Genomic DNA, 20,320 nt, shown 5'->3' with positions numbered 1-20,320 from the left:
TGCTAGAACCATAGAAAGAGGTTCCTTTTGAGATGACAAAGGCATCTGGTCACCTCGCCCTCCAGGCCAAGAGGGTGAGGGGGTTTCTTCCCCATAGCTGCAGCCCTCATGATTGGCTTCATTGTGCTCCTTCCGTCTCCTCGAACGTGTGAAGGAGAGGAAGGGGACTTCTCGCAGGCCCTCAGCACTAACAGCCTCCTGGAACAGGAATGGCTTCATAAAGCCCTTTCTTCACTCTCTCCTGGCTCCTGAAGCCAGTGTGAGGACATCTCACAGCTGTCAGGGGTGGGGGCGTCTCACGGATAAGCAGAGAGGAAGTAAGCCTGGGCCAGGGGCTCTGCCTGGTTGTGACTGTGGATCTTCAGAATCCACATGTTATAGGTGCAGAAATGAATCTTCAAAGGTGGGAAGTAACTTACTGAAGTCCTACAGACAGCAAGGAGAGCCAGCACTGTGGGTCGATGCATCTACTCCTTGTGGGTGAGCAATGAGGGCCGGGCCACAGTTTTCCTGGATGCTGGAAACAGAGAGGGGCAGATCCTAAGATACCCTCAAAATTCCTGCCCTGGTGTACACACAGCCTCTCCCAGTTATTTGATCAAACACTAATAAGGTGCTGTTGCAAAGGGATTTTGCAGATATATAGAATCAAAGTCCCAGATCAGTGGACCTTAAGATAGGAAGATAACCAGGTGGGCCTGACCTAATCACATGACTTCCTTTAAAAGTAGTTTTCTCGGGCTTCCCTGGTGGCGCAGTGGTTGAGAGTCCGCCTGCCGATGCAGGGGACACAGGTTCGTGCCCCAGTCCGGGAAGATCCCACATGCCATGGAGCGGCTAGGCCCGTGAGCCATGGCCACTGAGCCTGCACGTCCGGAGCCTGTGCTCCACAATGGGAGAGGCCACAACAGTGAGAGGTCTGCGTACCACAAAAAAAAAAAAAAAAAAAAGTAGTTTTCTCCAGCTGGTTGCAAAGGGAGAGTCCTAGGCTCTCAGCATGAGAAGGATTTGGCCTCTGCTGCTAGTGTGAAGATGGAGGGGCCATGTGGCAAGGAACATGGGTGACCTCCAGGGGCTCAGAGCGGCGCAGCTGACAGCCAGAAAGGAAATGAGGACCTCAGTCTCACTGCTGCAAGGAGCTGAATTCTGCCAACAACCTGGATGAGCTTGGAGCCCCAGATGAGCCCAGATGAGGACGCAGCCCAGCCAACACCCTGATTTCAGAATTCTGGCCTCCGAAACTATGAGAGTAACTTTCTGTTGTTTCAAGCCACCCAGTTCGTAGTACTCTGTTATGGTCCCGGGAAACAAATACAGATTCTATTACCCAGGAGTGGGGTGCCACTGCAACAAATACCTAAAAATAAGGAAGTGGCTTTAGAATTAGGTAATGCCTTGAAAAGTTTTGAGACACGTGATAGAAAAAGCCTAAACTGCCTTGAATAGACTATTAGTAGAAATATGGATGTTAAAAACTCTGCCAGTGAGTGCTCAGAAGGAAATGAGTAACATGTTATTGGAAACTGGAGGAAACTTATTATAAAGTGGCAGAGAACTCAGCTGAACTGTATTCTACTGTTGGGTGGAAAGCATAGCTTGTAAATGAACACAAAGAGATAGATTTCTAAGCAAAGTTTTGAAGGTGTAGCCTGGTACCTCCTGGCTGTTTATAGTAACATTTGAGAGGGAAGAGATAAACTGAGGAAGGAACTGTTAAACAGAAATGATGAGCACCTGATGATTTGGGAAATTCTCACCCTGTTCAGATAGCAAAAGAGGCTAAAATTAGGAGATTCATGGTTGGGAAAGTGTGCACTGGTGAGAAAGCCAACAGCGTGGCTGAAGAGATTAAGGGTGTGACCTCATGGATGCACTCAACCATCTCAGCAGAAGCCAGGAATAGAGATGGGGTTACCCAGGAAGCATCGGATCTTCTTGTCTATGGTGTGGATCCCTATGATAAACACAGGAGACCCACAAGTTTTTTGAGAATGTTAATCAGCAGAAACACTGACAGCTTAAACTGAAAGGGATGGAGCGAAAAAACGGCTGTTGGACTTCTGAAATTCTACAGGCAGCAAACAGGCTGATAGAGCTACTGAGGTGTTGACATGTTCTATCCTTCAAGAAAAAGGAAGAATGACTCCAAGAGTGGAGTTGGGCCCAGAGGGATTTTAGTATTTTTGCTGGATTTTAGTATTGCTTGGGACTGGAGACTGCGTTCATTCCTTCCTTTACCTCCCTCTCTCCTTCCCTCCTTTCCCTGCTTTTTTTTTTTTAAGTAGTCTTTCTTTCTTAGAGCAGATTTACACAGCAAAATTGAGTGCAAGGTATAGAGACGGTACTCCTTGTCCCTACATACACAGAGTGTCTCCCACTACCAAAATCCCACAACAGAGGGGTACATATGTTATAATCGATAAGCTTACACTGACACATCATTATCACCCAAAGTCCATAGTTTAGATTAGGGTTCACTCTTGGTGTTATATTCTATGGGTTTTGACAAATATAACCATTATTATATTTGTATCATACAGAATAGTTTCACTGCCCTAAAAACTCTCTGTGCTCTGCCTATCCATCCCTTTCTCCCTTCAGTCCCTGGAAACCATTGGTCTTCTTACTGTCTCCACGGTCCTGCCTTTTCCAGAACATCATATAGTTGGAATCGTATACTATGTAGCCTTCTCATATTGTTTTCTTTCACTCAGTAGTACACATTTAAGGTTCTTCCATGTCTTTTCATGACTTGATAGTTCATTTCTTTTTAGTGCTGAGTAACATTCCATTGTCTAGATGCTCCGCAGTTTATTTGTTCATTCAGTCCTTTGGATAACAGTCCTCATCAGGTATGTCTTTTGCAAATATTTTCTCCCATCCTGTGGCTTGACTTGTCATTCTCTTGACAGTATCTTTCACAGAGCAATTTAAATTTTAATGAAGTCCAACTTATCAGTTATTTCTTCCATGGATCATGACTTTGGTGTTGTATCTAAGAGGCAGCACTATACCCAAGGTCATCTAGGTTTTCTCCTATGTTATCTTCTTCTAGGTATAGTTTCATGTTTTACATTTAGGCCTATGATCCATTTTGAGTTAATTTTTGTGAAGGATGTAAGGTCTGTGTCTAGATTCATATTTTTTATTTTTTGCATGTGGATGCCCAGTTGTTCCAGCACCATTTGTTGAAAAGACTATATTTGCTCCATTGTATTGCCTTTGCTCTTTTATCAAAGATCCATTGACTATATTCATGTGAGTCTACTTCTGGGCTCTCTATTCTGTTTCACTTGTCTATTTTTTCACCAATACCACACTGTCTTGATTACTATAGCATTATAGTAGTCTTGTAGTCAGGTTATGCTCTGGCTCTGTTCTTCTCATTCAATATCAAGTCACCTATTCTGAGTCTTTTGCCTCTCCAGATAAACTTTAGAATCAGTTTGTTGATATCCACACAATGATTTACTGGGATTTTGATTGGAATTGCATTGAATTTATAGATCTAGTTGGGAAATACTGACATCTTGACTATATTGAGTCTTCCTATCCATGAACATAGAATATCTATTTAGCTCTTCTTTGATTTCTTTCATTAGTATTTTGTAGTTTTTCTCATAGAGATCTTGTACATATTTTGTTAGATTTCTACCTAAGTATTTCATTTGGAGGGGTGCTAATGTAAATGACATTGTTTTTAATTTCAAATTATACATGTTCATCAACGGTATATAGGAAAGTGACTTTTGTATATTAAGTGACATTGTATCCTGCAAATTTGCTATAATTGTTTATTAGTTCCAGCAGGTTGTTTGGTTTTTTTGGTCAATTCTATCAGATTTTCTACATAGACAATCATATTCTCTGCAAGCATAAACAGTTTTATTTTTTCCTTCCCAATCAGTATACTTTTCTTTTTCTTATCTTATTGCATTAGCTTTCAGTACAATGTTGAAAAGGAATGGTGAGAAGGAACACCCTTGTCTTGTTCCTGATCCTAGCAGGAAAACTTCTAGTTTTTCACCACTATGATATTTGCTGTAGATTTTTTTGTAGATGTTCCTTATGAAGTTGAGAAAGCTCCCCTCTGTTCCTAGTTTGCTGTTTTTATCATGAATGAGTATTGGATTTTATCATATGCTTTTTCTACATCTATTGATATGATCATGTGATTTTCCTTCTTTAGTCTGTTGATGTGATGGACTATATTGATTTTTGAATGTTGAACTAGCTTTGCAAACATGGGATAAATGGTCATTGTGTGTAATCATTTTATGCATTGTTGATTTGGTTTGCTAATATTTTGCTGAGGGTTTTTGCATCTATGGTCATGAGAAATATTGGTCTGTAGTTTTCTTGTAATGCCTTTGTCTGGTTTTGTATTAAGGAAATGCTGGCATCCTAGAATGAGTTAGGAAGTTTGCCCTGTGAACTCACTTCTTTAATTGATCCAAGAAGGGTTGTTCATTTTCAGTTTGTTCAGTTTTTAAATTGTTGTTAGGATGGAGTAGCGACTTCCCAGTTCCTCACATGCCAGACAGGAAACAGGAACTCTGGTGACCCTTCCTAACTTCCATTCCCCCTCCCCTCCCCCAACCTTTTGGAGTAGGAACAGTCTGTCATGTATCACATGCTTGTCCCACCACTGTATTTTGGAAGCAATTTGTTTTCTGGTTTCACAGATCAGAGATGGAGAGGAATTTTGCCCCAGAGGGACCATACCAAGAGACTCACCAATACTGGATTTAGATGATTCAGATGATGAAATCAGAGCTGATGATATTTAGATGAGATTTTGGATGAAGAGCTGTTATATAATGGGCTGAGACTTTTGGAGATGTTGGGATGGAGTGAATGTATTTTGTATGCGGGAGGAATGTGAATTTAGGAGGAACAGCAGGCAGACTCTAATAGGCTGAACTGTTGCCCTCAAAAGACATGTCCAATCCGAACTCCAGGAACCTGTACATATGCCCTACCTGGAGAAAGTGTCTCTACGTGTGCAGTTAGGTTAGGAATCTTGAGATGAGCAGATCATGTGGGATTACCTGGTAGATGCTAAATCCACTGACTAGTGTTCTTATAGGAAAGAGGCAGTGGGAATTTTGAGACAGACACAGAAGAGGAAGAGGTAATGCAAAGAAGCAGTGGAAATGGAGAGGCGTAGCCTCAGAAAGTGGAAAGGTGAAAGAATTCTCCCCTAGAGCCTCTGAGGAGAGCAGGGACCTGCCAACACCTTGATTTCAGAATTCTGACCTCCAGAATTGTGAGAGCTTAAATTCCGGTGTTTCAAGATACCCAGTTTGTGGTATTTTGTTATAGCAGCCCCAGGAAGGTCATACACCTCCATCTGCTCTTTTGTACAGTTTGCAGCCAGACCAGGTGATGGGGAGACCCTACTCCATGCTGTAAGGTCTGGTAAGAGTGAAGGGCTGGATGATGGGGAGACCCCACCCATGCTGAGGTCTGTGGACCCTGAGGGCAGAGTAACAGGGAGACCCCACACATGATGATGTTCCTGTGCTGGGCAGTGTGACAAGGGAGAGCTGAGCAAGCAAGAGTGGGTGGAGCTGTGAGCAGCCTCAGGCTAGCTTATGATGCCAAGAGGGCAGAGTGCTTACTTCATAGCACCCAGAGGTCACAGTGGGCTTGAACAAGATGCAATGGTGTCTTTCCTCATGACTGCACACTCCAGCAAGCACACAGAATGAGTGAGGCTCCAGGTTCAGGTACCTCCTGATTTGGGGTTAAGCTGGAGGGATCAGGACAGTGAGTGTCCCAGAGGGCATCTCACCGCCTCCCCAGCTACTGCTGCAAACCCCCTCTGTGACCCTCCTGCACCAAGGCAATGTCCTACATGAACAAGCCAATTGGTAAGAAAGGTGGTCTGAAAGTTTAGCAGGCAGCTACTGCTTCCGAAAAGAAACCAGTTTTCTATGAGGTGGGGCATAAATGGGTGGGTTTGGATCTGTAAGTAACCCTGGCTCATCCAGACCACACCAATGACCTGGGATACTTTCCCTTCTCCCCACAGTCCTTCCTGTGGGTTTGCTCCTGTTGGGCAGTCAGGATCTCAGCAGCCCCCAGAGGCTTGAGTGTCGACCCTAGGTGGGAGTTAGGTGTTTGTTTCCTTGTCCATAAGAAATGTAAACAGAGCTCCCCTCTGGGGAGTTTCTGTAAGCACTCAGAGCAAGGCAAGCACACATGAACAGATTTGAGTGTTTGATTCACAGATGACCCACTTACTGGGCACTTGGGAATGGGACCCCTGGCCTTGCCCTCTGACCCATCCCTATCATCTTCATTCCCATGCTGTGCATCTCAATGCTGCCATCACATTAGGAAACAAACTGCTCTCTAGAGCATCATTTCCATTGGAAAATGCAGCGCAAGGTCCAAACAACTACACCCAAGGGACTTCACAAGGCTGTGCATTCTCTGCTTGTCCTCACCTTCCATGGTGTGGGAGCCCAATGGCTGCACCCCACCTCCCACCCCTTTCCAAGGCATCTGCCTTGAGCCTCTAAAAAGGGGCCAGCCTCAATCTCTCAGCACCAGCTCCATGGGCCAGGCATGGGAACAGAACAGTCACTGCTGATGGGTGGAAGCAGCCTAAGAGTGTGGAGGAAGAGGCATCCTGGGACATCTGTGAGGCCCTGACCCTCCTTCATGTACAGCTGGGTTTCTGCACCCTGCCCTTTACTCATTCTAGGAAACATGCCCTAGATCTCCCTAACCCTCCGACCTCCAGAAGGGATGGGGGAAGTGAGTTGTCCATTCCCTAGCTCACACCTGCCTCCCCAGGGTGAGACAAAGGGGCAGAGGTTGTGATAGGTGATAAGAGTCAAATCCAGAGGGCTCTGAGGAACAAGTGCTCCTTCAGACCTGGTGGGAGAACATGTTGGACAGTTAGTGCAGCACCAGTGACCCCCAGGACAGTAGCCACCCACGATGGTAAGGCCTGGACATGGTTGCCTAACCAGCAAGAGCCCAGGACATGAGTCAGGCCCACAGAACACAGCCTTGACCATGGTCCTGCTCATAGCTCCCCACCCCTGCAGCCTGGGTCTCCTCACCTGGACACTGCATGTGGCCCCTGAATGGCTCTCCTGGGCTGGCGAGCAGCTCCTGCTGTCTCTGAATCTATGCCTTTCCCACTCTGCCTGTGCCGGTCTACTTCTCACTGAGGAAGCTGAGGGATGAGACTGAGCAGTCCTTCTGGGAAGCAGGACCACCCTAGCTGAAGGACCAACCCTGTGACTTTTCACTTTCAAAATGAATCAGGGAAAATTACCTCCTGGGCAAACCCACTGCTGTTCTAAGTTTCCAGATGGGTGCCAAAAGCTTGAGATATTATTTGGCTGTGGAAATCAGTTGCAAATGTGAAAACTGATTACAATTTGCAAGTGCTTCAAGTTTTATTCAAACCCATAGCTAATAATTAAACTGGGAGCAGTGAGAGGGGAGAGGGCTCCTCACAGGTGAGGCCAGTGGGGCCTTGGAGGCACCTGCTTGTCGTGTGGTCTCATGCCAGGGTTGATGCCCCAATCAATACAACTGTCTCCAAGAGGCCATTTCATCAAACCCAAAACCAAAGCCCCCACCCCAACTGACTGCATATAGTTGAGTTTCCTGTGTTATTTGAAAATGTCTCAAGGATTGACTTTTTTTTTTTTTTTTTTGCGGTACGCGGGTCTCTCACTGTCGTGGCCTCTCCCGTTGCGGAGCACAGGCTCCGGACGCGCAGGCTCAGCGGCCATGGCTCACGGGCCCAGCCGCTTCGCGGCCATGTGGGATCTTCCCGGACCGGGACACGAACCCGCGTCCCCTGCATCGGCAGGCGGACTCAACCACTGCGCCACCAGGGAAGCCCTCAGGGACTGACTTTTGTTTTTTCCTCTCTCCTAAAATGTGTGTGTGTGTGCTGATTTTGGGCCTCCAGAGAAGATCACTTGTGGAAACCAGTATCTGCCATTTCCCATCTCACTCCTCTCTCTACAGTTCCCCATTTCTGCCTTTAAAAGGAACAGGACTGACTTTGTGCCGTCAGTGCAGGCTTTGAGGCTCTGAACAGCTGAGCACAGTCAGGAAACAAGGTGGTAGGGGTCTCCCAGCCTATGACCAGTATGTTTGCTGTAAGCATCTTTGCTGCAAGCATTTCGGTCACACAACTAATTGGCTGTACGGCAACTGTGCCATAAAAGATAAAGTAACTAATTCACAACAGTCTTTGAGAGCGTTAATTATCGATTCTTTAGCTAATTTAGATATGGCAGCTTGTTCTCTAATGCTTTCTTTACCAAACTTATGCAATATTAGAAGTAGGAGGGAAAAGAAGAATCTGGGACCTCCTATCCTTCACAAAAATAAATGGTTATGTGATTCCTGATGAGCGTAAGTTTCTTGAAAATGGTGAAATGTTTTTGCTATTTGATAGAGGAGTACATGATGTAACCAGAATTTTGGCATTTGGCACAGATCTTGCTTAGATGATTTGGTTAAATATAAGAACTGGACATGTGATGGAACATTTAAATGTAGTCCAGATATGTACTACCAGGTATACACAAGAAATATATTGATAAGAAATAGCATCCTTCATCTGTTATTTTACTTCCAGAAAAACCTGAAGAGACAACAGATTTTTTTATATCGTAAAGAACTTACAACTGACATTAGATCCTGAATCCTTAATGACTGACTTTGAGAAAGGAAGCATCATCACTTCCTCTAAGTTATACCCAAATACAACTATAACCATGAATCTACACACATTTTAATTGTATTAAAACATTTTTAGTATTTTCATTTTTCCACAATAAAATCTTTTAAAGATTTTGTCATTAATTTTTCATGTTTCATTATGCCATTTTTGTCTTTTTCATTATGCCCTTTTTATTTTTTATGGCAAAAATGTCCAGAACCCTCCCAGCCGCAACGCTAGACTCAGCTTTGGCCACCAGCAGCAGTGGCAATGTGAAGAGCTCAGGCCATGCTTGAGTTTGGGGCTGAGGAGGGAAGTAAGTTGCCCTCCAGGACAGACAATGCTGGACGACTTTATGTGAAACCTCAAAAGGCACACACCCACCTGGGCAGGTGACTACAAAGCCCTGCAGTCTGTTCTCCTATGGCCTGCAAGCTAAGGACATGTCTGATTTTCAAATGGTTGAACGAAGAAAATCAAAACAAGAATAACATTTCAGGACACATGACACATGAAATTCTAATCTCACAGGTAGCTTTACTGGAACATAGCACAGCCATTTGTTCACAACAGACACCATACGGCTTGAAAGATGAAGTATTTTCTACCTGACCCTTTATAGAAAAAGCCTCCTGACTTCTGCCCTAAACAAACAAAAGGATCAGCCATTTTTGATGAAATGTCAAAGCAGTTTCATTTCAGCTCAATATTGGTCTCACAGCTGCATCAGATGTGGGTCTTGTATTCTGCCCACCTTTACAGAGTGCAGAACTGAGCTCAAAGGGTTACATGTTTTAGGAAGTACAAACACCTTACGGGGTGACAACAAACTAACATAATCCCCTCATAATTCCCTCAGTCACAGGCTAAACAGCGGCAAATAGAGTTTGGGACTCATGTGGGTGAGCCTGACCCCACACATAAACCCAGTGTCAGTGTTAGAGGACACACTCCACATCAGGAAAGTAAAAAACAAAATAGGAGACACAGTAGGTCCTGATCCAAACACCAGCGATGATGATGCCAACAGGCCCAGTGTGCCCTTCCTGTCACTCTCCAGAGGGTCTACTCATCTGATGGGATCCACTGGGTTCTAGCCATCACGGCACTTACCACCTGGGCTGCCTGAGGATGGCAGGAGAGATCACCAGCTTACCTGCTCATCTCCTTCCCCTGGTACTGCTTCTAGGAGCATCACAATATCTGTTCCCCCTCGTGTCCTTCCCATGTCTGAAGTGTGGAGGCAGAGTCAGTACACTGTAAGTTGAGGGAGCAATGGGAGGTGGAATTAGTGCACCTGGGGTGGGGAATCAGTGTGCCGTGGGAACCAGTGCCTGGTGTTATACGGTTCCTGGCAATTTTGTTTCAGCCTTGGTGACTAACAGTTTGGCACATGGATTTTCTGCTACTGGAAGGGGTTAAGGTTAAAAAAGTTAACTCTGGGGCCAAGGTTAAAAAAAATAGCATAAAGTGGCCCTTGATGGCTTTTTTTTTTTTTTACACTCTAAGTCTCCACATAGAAACAGACCATAGTCTCTATCAATTTAACTATTCATGGGAGAGAAAAGGCCCGGAGAATAATCCTCTAACAGTACAATGTCTTCTGTACCACACACCTTCATGCCCAGAGTGTCTGGGCTTTATGCATCCCCAGGTGATGGATTAGGAGACCGTGAGGCCCAGAGAGCTCAGGGCTTGCTCCTGGCGAGGGATCACCAACGGAGTCCTGGCCCCCTGCTTTCCAGAGGCCTGTTAGCAGCCGAGGTGTGTACGGCCCTGATGCCACACGAGTGCTGGGTGGTATCTGTTTTCAGGACAAGCAGAGGCAGGCTGGCTGCTGGAGGCTGCACTGGGAACTCTTGAGCAGTGCCCACCTGGATTCAGAACAGTGTCATGAGTGGGACAGATTCGTTTTCATCTCAGCTGTTCAGGGCTCTCTAGAGCTACATGTAGAGAGAGAGCAGGTCTGGCGGCAGTAAGTCACCTGGCCTGCGGATCTTCCCCTTCTGCTCATTAGAAACATTTGGGTAATGTACATACCCTCAGAGACTCTGACTGAGGGGTCTGGGATCAGCGCCCGCGCGCATGTGTGTTTGTATCTTCTGAGTTCCTGGCATGAGCCCAGTGTGTGGCCACGGTGAGAACCACATACTCTACCTCAGGGGAACTCACTCTTCATGGGCTGCTGTGAGAAGCTACAGTATTTGGGCACAGCCTGCACACCTGCACTTGCCCTGTGCCCAGGGCACGAGCTGCCTTTCCTCCAGCATCCCTCCAAGTTCCCTAGGGACGTGATCCAGCTGCCGCTGCCTCTAGGCATGAGCTCTCAATAACTGTCCTTGTTGACACATCTTCACACCTGCCGTGTCCTCCCTGACCTCCCTGTCATCAAGCACTAGAAGGGCCTGCATGGGGCTCAGACCCCCTGGAATGAGCATGAGCTCCAAGAGCTCCATCACTTGATGTGCCAGGAAAGGTCAAGAGCAAACTGCTCACATACTGCATTAGCGTGAGAAACCTTGAAAGAACAGGTCCACTTCTCATTTTGGAGGTTAGTAAGTACAAACCAAGTAAGACAAACAGAGATTAGGAATATAATATACCAAATTGCAAAACAGGGAAGAATTGAAAGACCCTTATGAACATTACTTTCTAAAAGTGCTACTTTCCATGTCTTTTTGGAATGGGTCAGCTACGAAAAGGCTAGGCATCCCTAGGTGACCCAAAATTCATACTCACTGGGAACCACTGAATGTGACCTTATCTGGAAATGGGGTCTCTGTAGATGTCATCAAGGTAAGGATCTCAAGATAAGATGACCTTGGATTAGGATGGATCCTTATAAGAGAGAGGAGAGGGAGATTTGAGACACAGAAACACAGGAAGATGGCCACATGACAATGGAGGCAGAGATTGGGGTGATGTGGCCACAAGCTCAGGGATACATGGAGGTACCAGCAACTAGAAGTGGCAGGAATGACCCTCTCCTAGAGTCTCCAGAAGGAGCACAGCCTGCCTACACCTCGATCCTGGACTTGTGGCCTCCGGAAGTGCATTCCTATTGTTGTAAGCCTGCTGTTTGTGGTACTTTGTTGGGGCAGCCCCAGAAAACTAACACTGCATGTGTGAATTAATTCTTAAAACGATCCAGGACTTAGTATGCAAGTGGAGTGGTGCAGCAGGGCAGCACAGGGCTTGCGGGCGCCATCCCAGGAGGGCTGTAGGAAAGGCGCTTCAAAGTAACATCTCTACAAGGTCTAAATGAGCCTCTGTGCAAGGTTCTTTGGGATGCTATTTCAAAGCAGTCTGGAGGTGGCTTGTGGTGAGAATGGGGGGAGGTCACCCACTTCTCTACTTTCCTCTGTCTCCCCATGAGAGGCTCTCCCAGGGACACACTAAGATACCCAAAACCAAGCAAAAAGCAGCATCAATGCATAGCTTCAAAAAATATTCTAAAGTTAGCATTTCTCTTCTGTTTCCGGGTAGAAATGGGGCAAAAAAGCAAAAATTAACACTTTTTAAAATAGGTGCAGTATGTACTATTTTCATGTTTGACTAAAAACTGAGCAGTGAAAATATTTCAGGTGCTTATAGGATGACCTCGAGGTATACTAGGCTCAGCTTTGGTTAGAAATTACAATACAACCAAAAAGAAACTGAACTGTCCACCAAAGAAAAATGGAACAAAGTGAAGGCAGTGGGGTCTGTGCTGAGCAGCCCATGTAGGAGAGGCAGGCTCAGACCTGAACGTGATCCTGGAGAAGAGATTTTGCTGACATAGGATATGCCTGCAGTGTTCATCTAGGCAGAGGGTTAGAAATAAGTAGATTTCTTTCACAGAGACTTAAACCAACCTTTTTATGCTCATCAAGAATGGAAAATGGATGAAAATGCAGCTAGTTGTGCCGCTGGAGACCTGGGATTGTGGACAAGCAAAGTGGTCCCTGAGTGCTGGGTGCAGCCCACCCTCAGAATGAAGAGCCGCCTTGCTGTCGTGGCCCCCTCAATAGGGCTCAGCCCATGTGTGAATGCGTGTGTGCTCCTGACTCCACAAGCAGCCCGAGAGGGCCTTGGGAGGAAGTGGCTCGCTGTATTTGCAGGCAGGAACTCCTCTCCTCCAGCTGCACTGTCAGCTCCCTGAAAGGGAATCCCTTGGTGGCAGCCACAATCACCCCAAGCTAAGCTGCTCACAGCCGTCAACAGCAGCCCTTCACCCTGAGGCAGTTGTGCACCTCCCGGGGCAGGGCGCTTGGAATGACTTCCTGGGGTCTTCATCTCAAAGGAAGCATGCAGGAGTTGAGAACAACATACTCAGAGAAGTGATTCTCAACAAGAGCAGTCACCTCTATGCTTTCTTGTCCTTCTAGGTCAGTTTTTTCACTCGTCGATTATGCTTGTCAATGGTTAAGGTTGTCCGGTCCACAGCTGCAGCGATGCCATCCAAGGCCTCATCTTGTCTCTCCAGCTCTGATTCGGCATCCAACGCGAGATCTTTTAGTTTCCTCAGGATCTGCAAGGGAAGCACAAATGATAGGAGGGGTGCCTTTTCTTGTACTCTCAAAAACAGACAATATACCTTTCCGTTATTTTTACAGTACTTAAGAAAATTTGTAAGTCAATGGGAATGATGAACACTCTGAGCACAGAGCCAGAGCCTGCAGCTCTGACCCTGGGTTTGGGTCTCAGCTCTGCCACTTTCTGGCACTGACCTTCGGCGAGGTAGAGCTGTTGGAAGATGACGTATCTGCTCGCTGGCCCTGCTCCAGGCCGTAAGCAAGGAGACTGACCACACAGCCCCAGGAGATGCACCCCTGCGGCACTGCTGTTTCCAACCCACGGTTTGCTGTTTCACCAACCCTGACAGCCTTGCTGGGAATGTTACCACATCCATGTGGAATTCCTGCAAACAGTAGCGGCACAGGGCAGAATCAGGGATCTGGATCCTACAACTCAGATCTGAGTTCCAGCTCTCACCCAATCATTGTTTTCATTACCTTTCTGCATCCAAGTGCCTAACTGCAGACTGAAGCTGGAAAAACAAAATTTAAGAAGAAAGGCAAAACACTTTTTTGTCTATATGTTTGAAATATTTCGCATACAAATACAAAAGGCAGAACAAAACACAGCACAAATAACCCAAGGTGATGAAGCAGTTACACAACATAACCCCGTGGGCCCACTGAGAAAAACTGGGAGACGGCGGGGTTCTGTGGAGAGGCAAAAAGATATCTGTGGGCGCAGACACGTGGAGGACACTCAGAAATGCCATAAACACACAGTGATGCCACAGGGGAGGATGGTGCCCACAGCGTGGAGGGCTGCTCCAGCATGGCTAGACCAAGGGAGCCGACCAGCCTGGATGGCAGTCCCTCATCCCCATTTCTGTGACTCATGTCATACTTCATACAGTTTCATAAACTAGTTAAGAGCAGCATTGTATTACAATTCTATTGGGACTAGTTGCATTGTGAAATGTACTTTAATTACATACTTACTGAACCTGGGTTTAAAAATTTAATATCCCCAAGCTGATACAAAAATAAATGATTTTAAGAGAAATCTTAATGACCAACTACTTGCAGCAAATGTTAATACCTCTCCTCTTTTAGGGAAAGTTTCAGATCATTGGTTAGGTCAAGAAAAAGGAACTGCAGAATCTGAATTATTAAGATGAGCCCTTGGTGCCCTGCTTACTAACTCCCAGTGGATTAACCTGCCTATAGATCCATTCAAAGTCCTTTATCACACAGGGATGGATGTTACTAGTGAACAGCCTGGGTGACCACCTCAGAGGACCCCAAGTGCAATCTATTGATAATATATCATACTCCACACTGAAATCCCACCCCATGCCCCCAGAGGTCCCACCAGGTGACACAGGCAAGAAAGCTCTAGGTTCCACAGGTGGCCTGGGACAATCCTGAGCAGTGCTACTGCCGGGAAAGGAGGCCACACCTCAAGAAGAGTAAACTGTACCCGTGTGGTGTCTCAGAAGGCGTAATAGTACCCACGAGGTCAAATGGAAGCAGCTCTGTGCTTAGAATCAAAAGGAATGCCTGACCACCTGGCCCAGCACCCACTGCCTGGGAGAACTGCTTCATCTGATTAACAAGAAACAATAAAGGCAGGGAGATGGCCAGGAGGATAGTAAGATCAACTCCTGCCCTAAGAATGGTGAGGCTCAAATGAGATCACAAATGTGAACAAGCTGTGAAAACCATAAAGTGCTATGTAGGTGCCGCTGCCAAGTCTCAGAACGCTCAGACTGAAGGAGCCCAGCAAAGCACCCCCACTTTCGGAGGGGGATGTGGAGATGAGGCGAGCTGGGGTGATCTGCAGTCATCCGCAAGTTAGTGACAGAGGTGGGATTCACCCCGACATCTCTCTTCGAACAAAGCATCATCACTGGGATCTTCGTCATGAGAAAGAAGAATAAATCCAGATCCAAGTTAGCCATCTCAGACACCACCTTTCTGCACCTTCTGGGAGCTGGTGGAAACTCCATCAGTTGAGTCACTTGAAAAACTGGACGGAGCTCTGGAAAGTACACTGTGGGGTCAGTCAGCTCTGGAGGGGATGGGCTGGATGACCTAATACAGGAGGTCTTTTCCATCTCTCATTTCTGTGATCTCATATGGCTGAGGCCCAGAGAGCATAATAAAAAAGTCACCACTCATCACTATGTTAGGCAGGTCCTTCCATGCTGTTCTCTCTGGTCAACTATTCCTTCCTCATTACCTCCATTTTAGTGTGATAATAAGGCCGTTCTACCAGGAACTTGCACAAAATGTCCCCTTTGTCACACACCTGCATCTGATTTGACACCCTCGAGGAGGTCTCTCTCCTATGTTGAGTGATCAGCCCGCACAGACCTTGCAGCTCTCTTTGCTACCTCTACATCCTTGTCAATCACATCAAAATGTGGTCAAGTTTATTTTCAATTGAACTGTCTTTCAGGACCACCAGATCCTGAACTGTAAACAATCACTGTTTGCACGCGCACTGATGGCAGGAGATGGGCTTTCAGCAAGGCAGCCACGTATTCCCTTTAGTGCATGCAGATAGTCAACTGTCCTGTTCTGTTCCGATAATAACAGTGCACATAGAAAACCAGGAAACAGAACTTAGAGGAGAAAATAAAATTCTTCCAAAATTCAAATGCAAATTACTGCCTATCAGATAAGCACTGCTGATAATATTGTGTGGCCTTTTCATCTTGCTTTCTCATCCCAACATCCGTACACTCTCAGAGAAAAGTAAAACTGGGGATTAAAGTATATATACATACACGGTTTTGTTTTCTGTTTCCTCATCCCCCAGTTATCCTAAATAAGGATAGGGGTTATGAGACCCCTGCAATGTGCCCTAACTATTCCCTGTTGATCCTCAATCGAACTCTGTTTCACAGATAAGGTTGAGAAGGGTGGGTGACTTGCTCAAGCTCTTGGGGTCCAGCTCCCAGAGCGGCCCTGACATGACCGTTGCGTGGACAAGAGATGTCATGGCCATGACTCAGAGGTCACATCACTGAGACACTGAAAGAAATTGCATAAGACCCTTAAAAAATGGCACAAAGGCTCCCAATAGGGATAGGCAGTCCATTCACACACCCCAGAACCTGTGCCAGCTCTTAGAGCCCTGAGCAACTGTGGCAAGATGTCCAGTTAGGGGAGAGCCATACCTGTAATTTCAAATTTTCTAATAAAAAGTAAATAGTATAATTAATTTTAATAATATATTTTATTTAAACCAATCAACCCAAAACATTATCATTTCAACATGAAGGCAATATAAACAATTATTAATGAGATATTTTATATTCTTTTTTTATATGAAGTCCTAGCAAGCTGGTATGAACTTGGACCAACTGCTTTTTTTAAATAAATTTATTTTTTTTATTTATTTATTTTTGGCTGTGTTGGGTCTTCGTTGCTGCACACCGCCTTTCTCTAGTTGTGGCAAGCGAGGGCTACTCTTTATTGTGGTGCGTGGGCTTCTCACTGCAGTCGCTTCTCTCGTTGCAGAGCACAGGTTCTAGGTGCATGGGCTTCAGTAGTTGTGGCAGGCAGGCTCAGTAGTTGTGGCTCATGGGCTCTAGAGTACAGGCTCAGTAGTTGTGGTGCACGGGCTTAGTTGCTCTGAGGCATGTGGGATCCTCCCGGACCAGGGCTCGAACCTGTGTCCCCTGCATTAGCAGGCAGATTCTTAACCACTGTGCCACCAGGGAAGTCACGGACCAACTGCTTTTTAAGTGCTCAGTAGCCACATGTAGTCAGTGGCTACTGTGCCAGGTAGCACAGGACCACATCACCACATGATAGCACTTCCACCAAGGGCCACTTTGTGTGACTGACCTTATGTGTCCTGCGTTTCCATGGCCATCTTTCTCTAGAGGATGAATCAACTGCCTCTTTTTCCAAAATGAAACAGTGGCAAAAGCAAGAACACCTACATTCCTGAGTCTACACTTAATAAGCACAGTAATAAAAGGCACATACAACTTATTTTGTAAGAACTGCTGACATGCCTACAAAAAGTTGAGCATTTTACTGAGTGTACAGTCCAAATAAAGGCTGGTTCCTGTTGAATTTCATTTGGAAAAAGCTTCACTGAGATGATGGCCTTAAAAATAGCACCCATTCTATGCAGCCTGTTGAGACCCTTGGTTGGTCTGCCAAAACTGCACTTGAAATTAATTAATACCGCAAAAATATAAGCAAGATCTTCACAGCTACTAAGTCTGCAAAGAAAATTACTGAGTAAACTTTCAAACTACTAGTACCTCTGGAATATTGGTCCAATGTCTTTTTCCTTTAAGAAAGGGACTGAAGTAATTAAATGGCATCGTGTGCATTCCATATAACATGGGATGGAAAGAATGGAGAATATGAAGTCTGGCCAAACCTTAAAAACAGTTGTTACTTCTGTGGCCCAGGATGACAAGCTGTCTAGTCATCAATGTATGATGTTGCCAGCCTCTGGAATATCAACTGGCCTCTCAGATGAGCCTTCGCTGGGCTCTGAGTCAAAGACCAGGGTCAAAATGGACTTTTCCCCAAGTTTCTGCTCCACTAATAAATAAACCCAGCAGCCAGCCATCTTTCCAGCCACATTTGTACCTACACAGAAATTACCTGATTAACAGTACATTGAGTTTTAGGAGAAACTAACTCCAAAGAAATATATGATGCACATAACCACAAGCTAAGACATAAAAACATACATGCCAATACCTCTGGGAGCAGCATCTTGGAAAAAAACCCACAGAAACACTCAGTGCTCTTCAGCTCAGGGGTCACAGGCACTCAACAAAGCCAGAGCAGGAGGCTTGGTTCCCCACAGGCAGGATGCTGGGCTCACTCACAGCGTCAGTAACCGGCAAGGGGGATAGCCGAGATGACTCAGGCAGGAAGTGGGAGGCACCACATGGTCCCGGGCAGAGCAGAAGTTACTGTCCTCTCTGGAAGAGGAAGACCTTCTGCTTTGGTCACATGCTACAGTGACCTCCATCTCTGCAATACCACAGACCTCAGAAAGGTGGCACAGACACCATCTGGGTTGATATAAGAGCCGATACGGAGACATTTTAGCCTTCCAACTATTTCCATTTTGCTTATAAAAACAGAAAATAAATTATGGAAAAATAGCTCATCCAGTAGAGGAGATTCACTTACCAAGACAGATGTATTTAACTGTATGCCTCATGCCGGCTATCAAGGTGTGCAAGTCTGGGAATCAGAGGCCCCAAGCTCTGCTGTAAGCTGTGCCTCCAAGGGGGTCCTGAAACAACCAGGCTTGTGCTTTCACTGTGTATGGACATGGTACATACAAGTATGGGCCTTCCTATTTCTAAAATGTCTACAATATGCCAGTTGTTGCCTCAACTTATAGTCTGAAAAACAATGTTCTGCTCTACCTCACGATAGAACTCCAGGATTTAGAGTATGAGTATCTTAATATTAAGCACCTAAAGTGAGTTAGTATTAGCTAGACTGTTTGCCTTGATCTTGTTATTAAACTGACCTGCTGAAAAACTGAATTTTCTTGCAGTGAGAAACTAGCAACCATTTAAGAATAGAGTTGGGATAAATCAAGCTGTCTGCAGTTCTACCAGTTGGGGCTCTTAACATGCTGCAGAGAGGGTAAAGAGGGAAAAATTGGCTCCCTCTCAGCCAAAGCTCTGGAGGCTGTAAAGAATATTCTAGGCTACAACCTGTCACATTCAGCACTCACAGACCACCCCTGCACCCCACCCTGTCCTCTCTGCTGCATTCCTTGAGGACCTGAGGATGCTCTGTGGACCAACAGGGGCGGCACAGGGTTCTCTTTTAAGGAGCTCCCCTACCACGGTGCTCCCTTCCTCACGACCCCCACTCAGTGCAGAGGGTGGAGGAGCACAAACCTGGCACCATGGCTGTGTCTGTATAGCAAGACTCAGAGCTGAGTCTTCAGGGATCTATTAGCCCTCACTTGAAGTCTGCTGACTGGCCTCCAGTTACAAATGGCCCCAATGGCCCACAGCAAAGATGGCCCCTCTAACTCAAGGTCTGGGCAGGAAAAGCACCTCCCAGGACTAGAGAGGGGTCCTGGGAGCCAAGCTGCTTGCTATCAGACCATAAATTGAGCTTCCCATGATGAGAAGCAAGTTTTTAAGAGAGCAATGGAATCCCTACCAAGTGAAATGCTCAATAAACTGAAGGTTCATCTTACATGTGGAAGTAAATGCCTCAGCAGGGACATTCTCACAATATGAAACAATCAGAAAATGCATTAAGTTTGGGGCTCTTCAGAGTTGACTAGGTCAAAGATAGTTGGGGTCCCACTGATACATTTATTTAGAACTCAATATGTGCCAGAATTCTGCTCCATATGGTACAGGCCTCATTCTCACTTCAAACCCATGCAAGCCTCAAGGCAGGACCCTGTTGTGTAAAAAGTGATAGTAGTACTTTTTCAGGGAAATGTGAAGCCTGCTGAAGGCCACATGGCTAACATGGCAAAGGTACTTATTGGCTACCAGAAACCATGTTTCCAACAATCAGTCCCCAGCCCTATGCCACAGATGGGATGGACAGACATATGCTGCCCAAGGCCACGCAGCCTCCTCAACACTGTGTTCATGCATACAGTCCAATTTCACATTTAAAAACTGCACATTTAAAAACTTCCCAGCCTGAACCAAAAACCATCTAATACTTGTTAACTATTTTTAAAAGCTAATAAAAAGATGTTGGTAATGGATAAGACACCCAGATAGAAGATCAATAAGGAAACAGAAGACTTGAACAACACTATAGACCATCTGGACCCAACAGACGTACATGGAATACTCCATCCAAATCAGCAGAACCCACATTCTTCTCAAGTGCACACAGAACATCCTCCAGGACAGACCACATGGTAGGCCTCAAAATAAACCTCAAACTTAAGATTGAAGTAATAGAAAGTACCTTCACAGTGAAATGAAACTGGAAATCTGGACAACTAAAAAAGTCACAAGTATGTAGAAATCAAACAACACACTCTTAAACAACCAGTGGGTCAAAGAGGGAAATTAGAAAATTCTTTGAGACAAATGAAAACAAAACCACAACATACTAAAATACTAGCAAA

The 20,320-nt window shown here is 45.6% G+C and overlaps 1 protein-coding gene across 7 annotated transcripts in view; it reads right to left on the bottom strand.

Moving 5' to 3' along the window:
* Positions 1-20,320, bottom strand: part of SNAP47 (synaptosome associated protein 47) — a 96,257-nt gene that overhangs the window by 23,368 nt on the left and 52,569 nt on the right. For 2 of the 7 annotated variants that reach the window (XR_014294100.1, XR_014294101.1), the window contains exons 5-6: positions 9,864-13,217; positions 420-517 (exon numbers count right to left, since the gene is read on the bottom strand). Coding sequence is in view for 4 of the 7 variants with exons in the window: in XM_082621476.1 (XP_082477602.1) it covers positions 13,071-13,217 (147 nt within the window). In the remaining 3 variants the exon portion in view is untranslated. Of the gene's footprint in view, positions 1-419; positions 518-8,592; positions 13,218-20,320 lie in introns of those variants that run through there. The other 5 variants (XM_082621475.1, XM_082621479.1, XR_014294102.1 and 2 more) reach the window with 4 other exon arrangements.

This window comes from Mesoplodon mirus (genome assembly GCF_964341445.2).
Source record: "Mesoplodon mirus genome assembly, chromosome: 5".
In the NCBI taxonomy this organism is placed as follows: domain Eukaryota; kingdom Metazoa; phylum Chordata; class Mammalia; order Artiodactyla; family Ziphiidae; genus Mesoplodon; species Mesoplodon mirus.
This window is presented reverse-complemented; position numbering and strand designations above follow the sequence as displayed.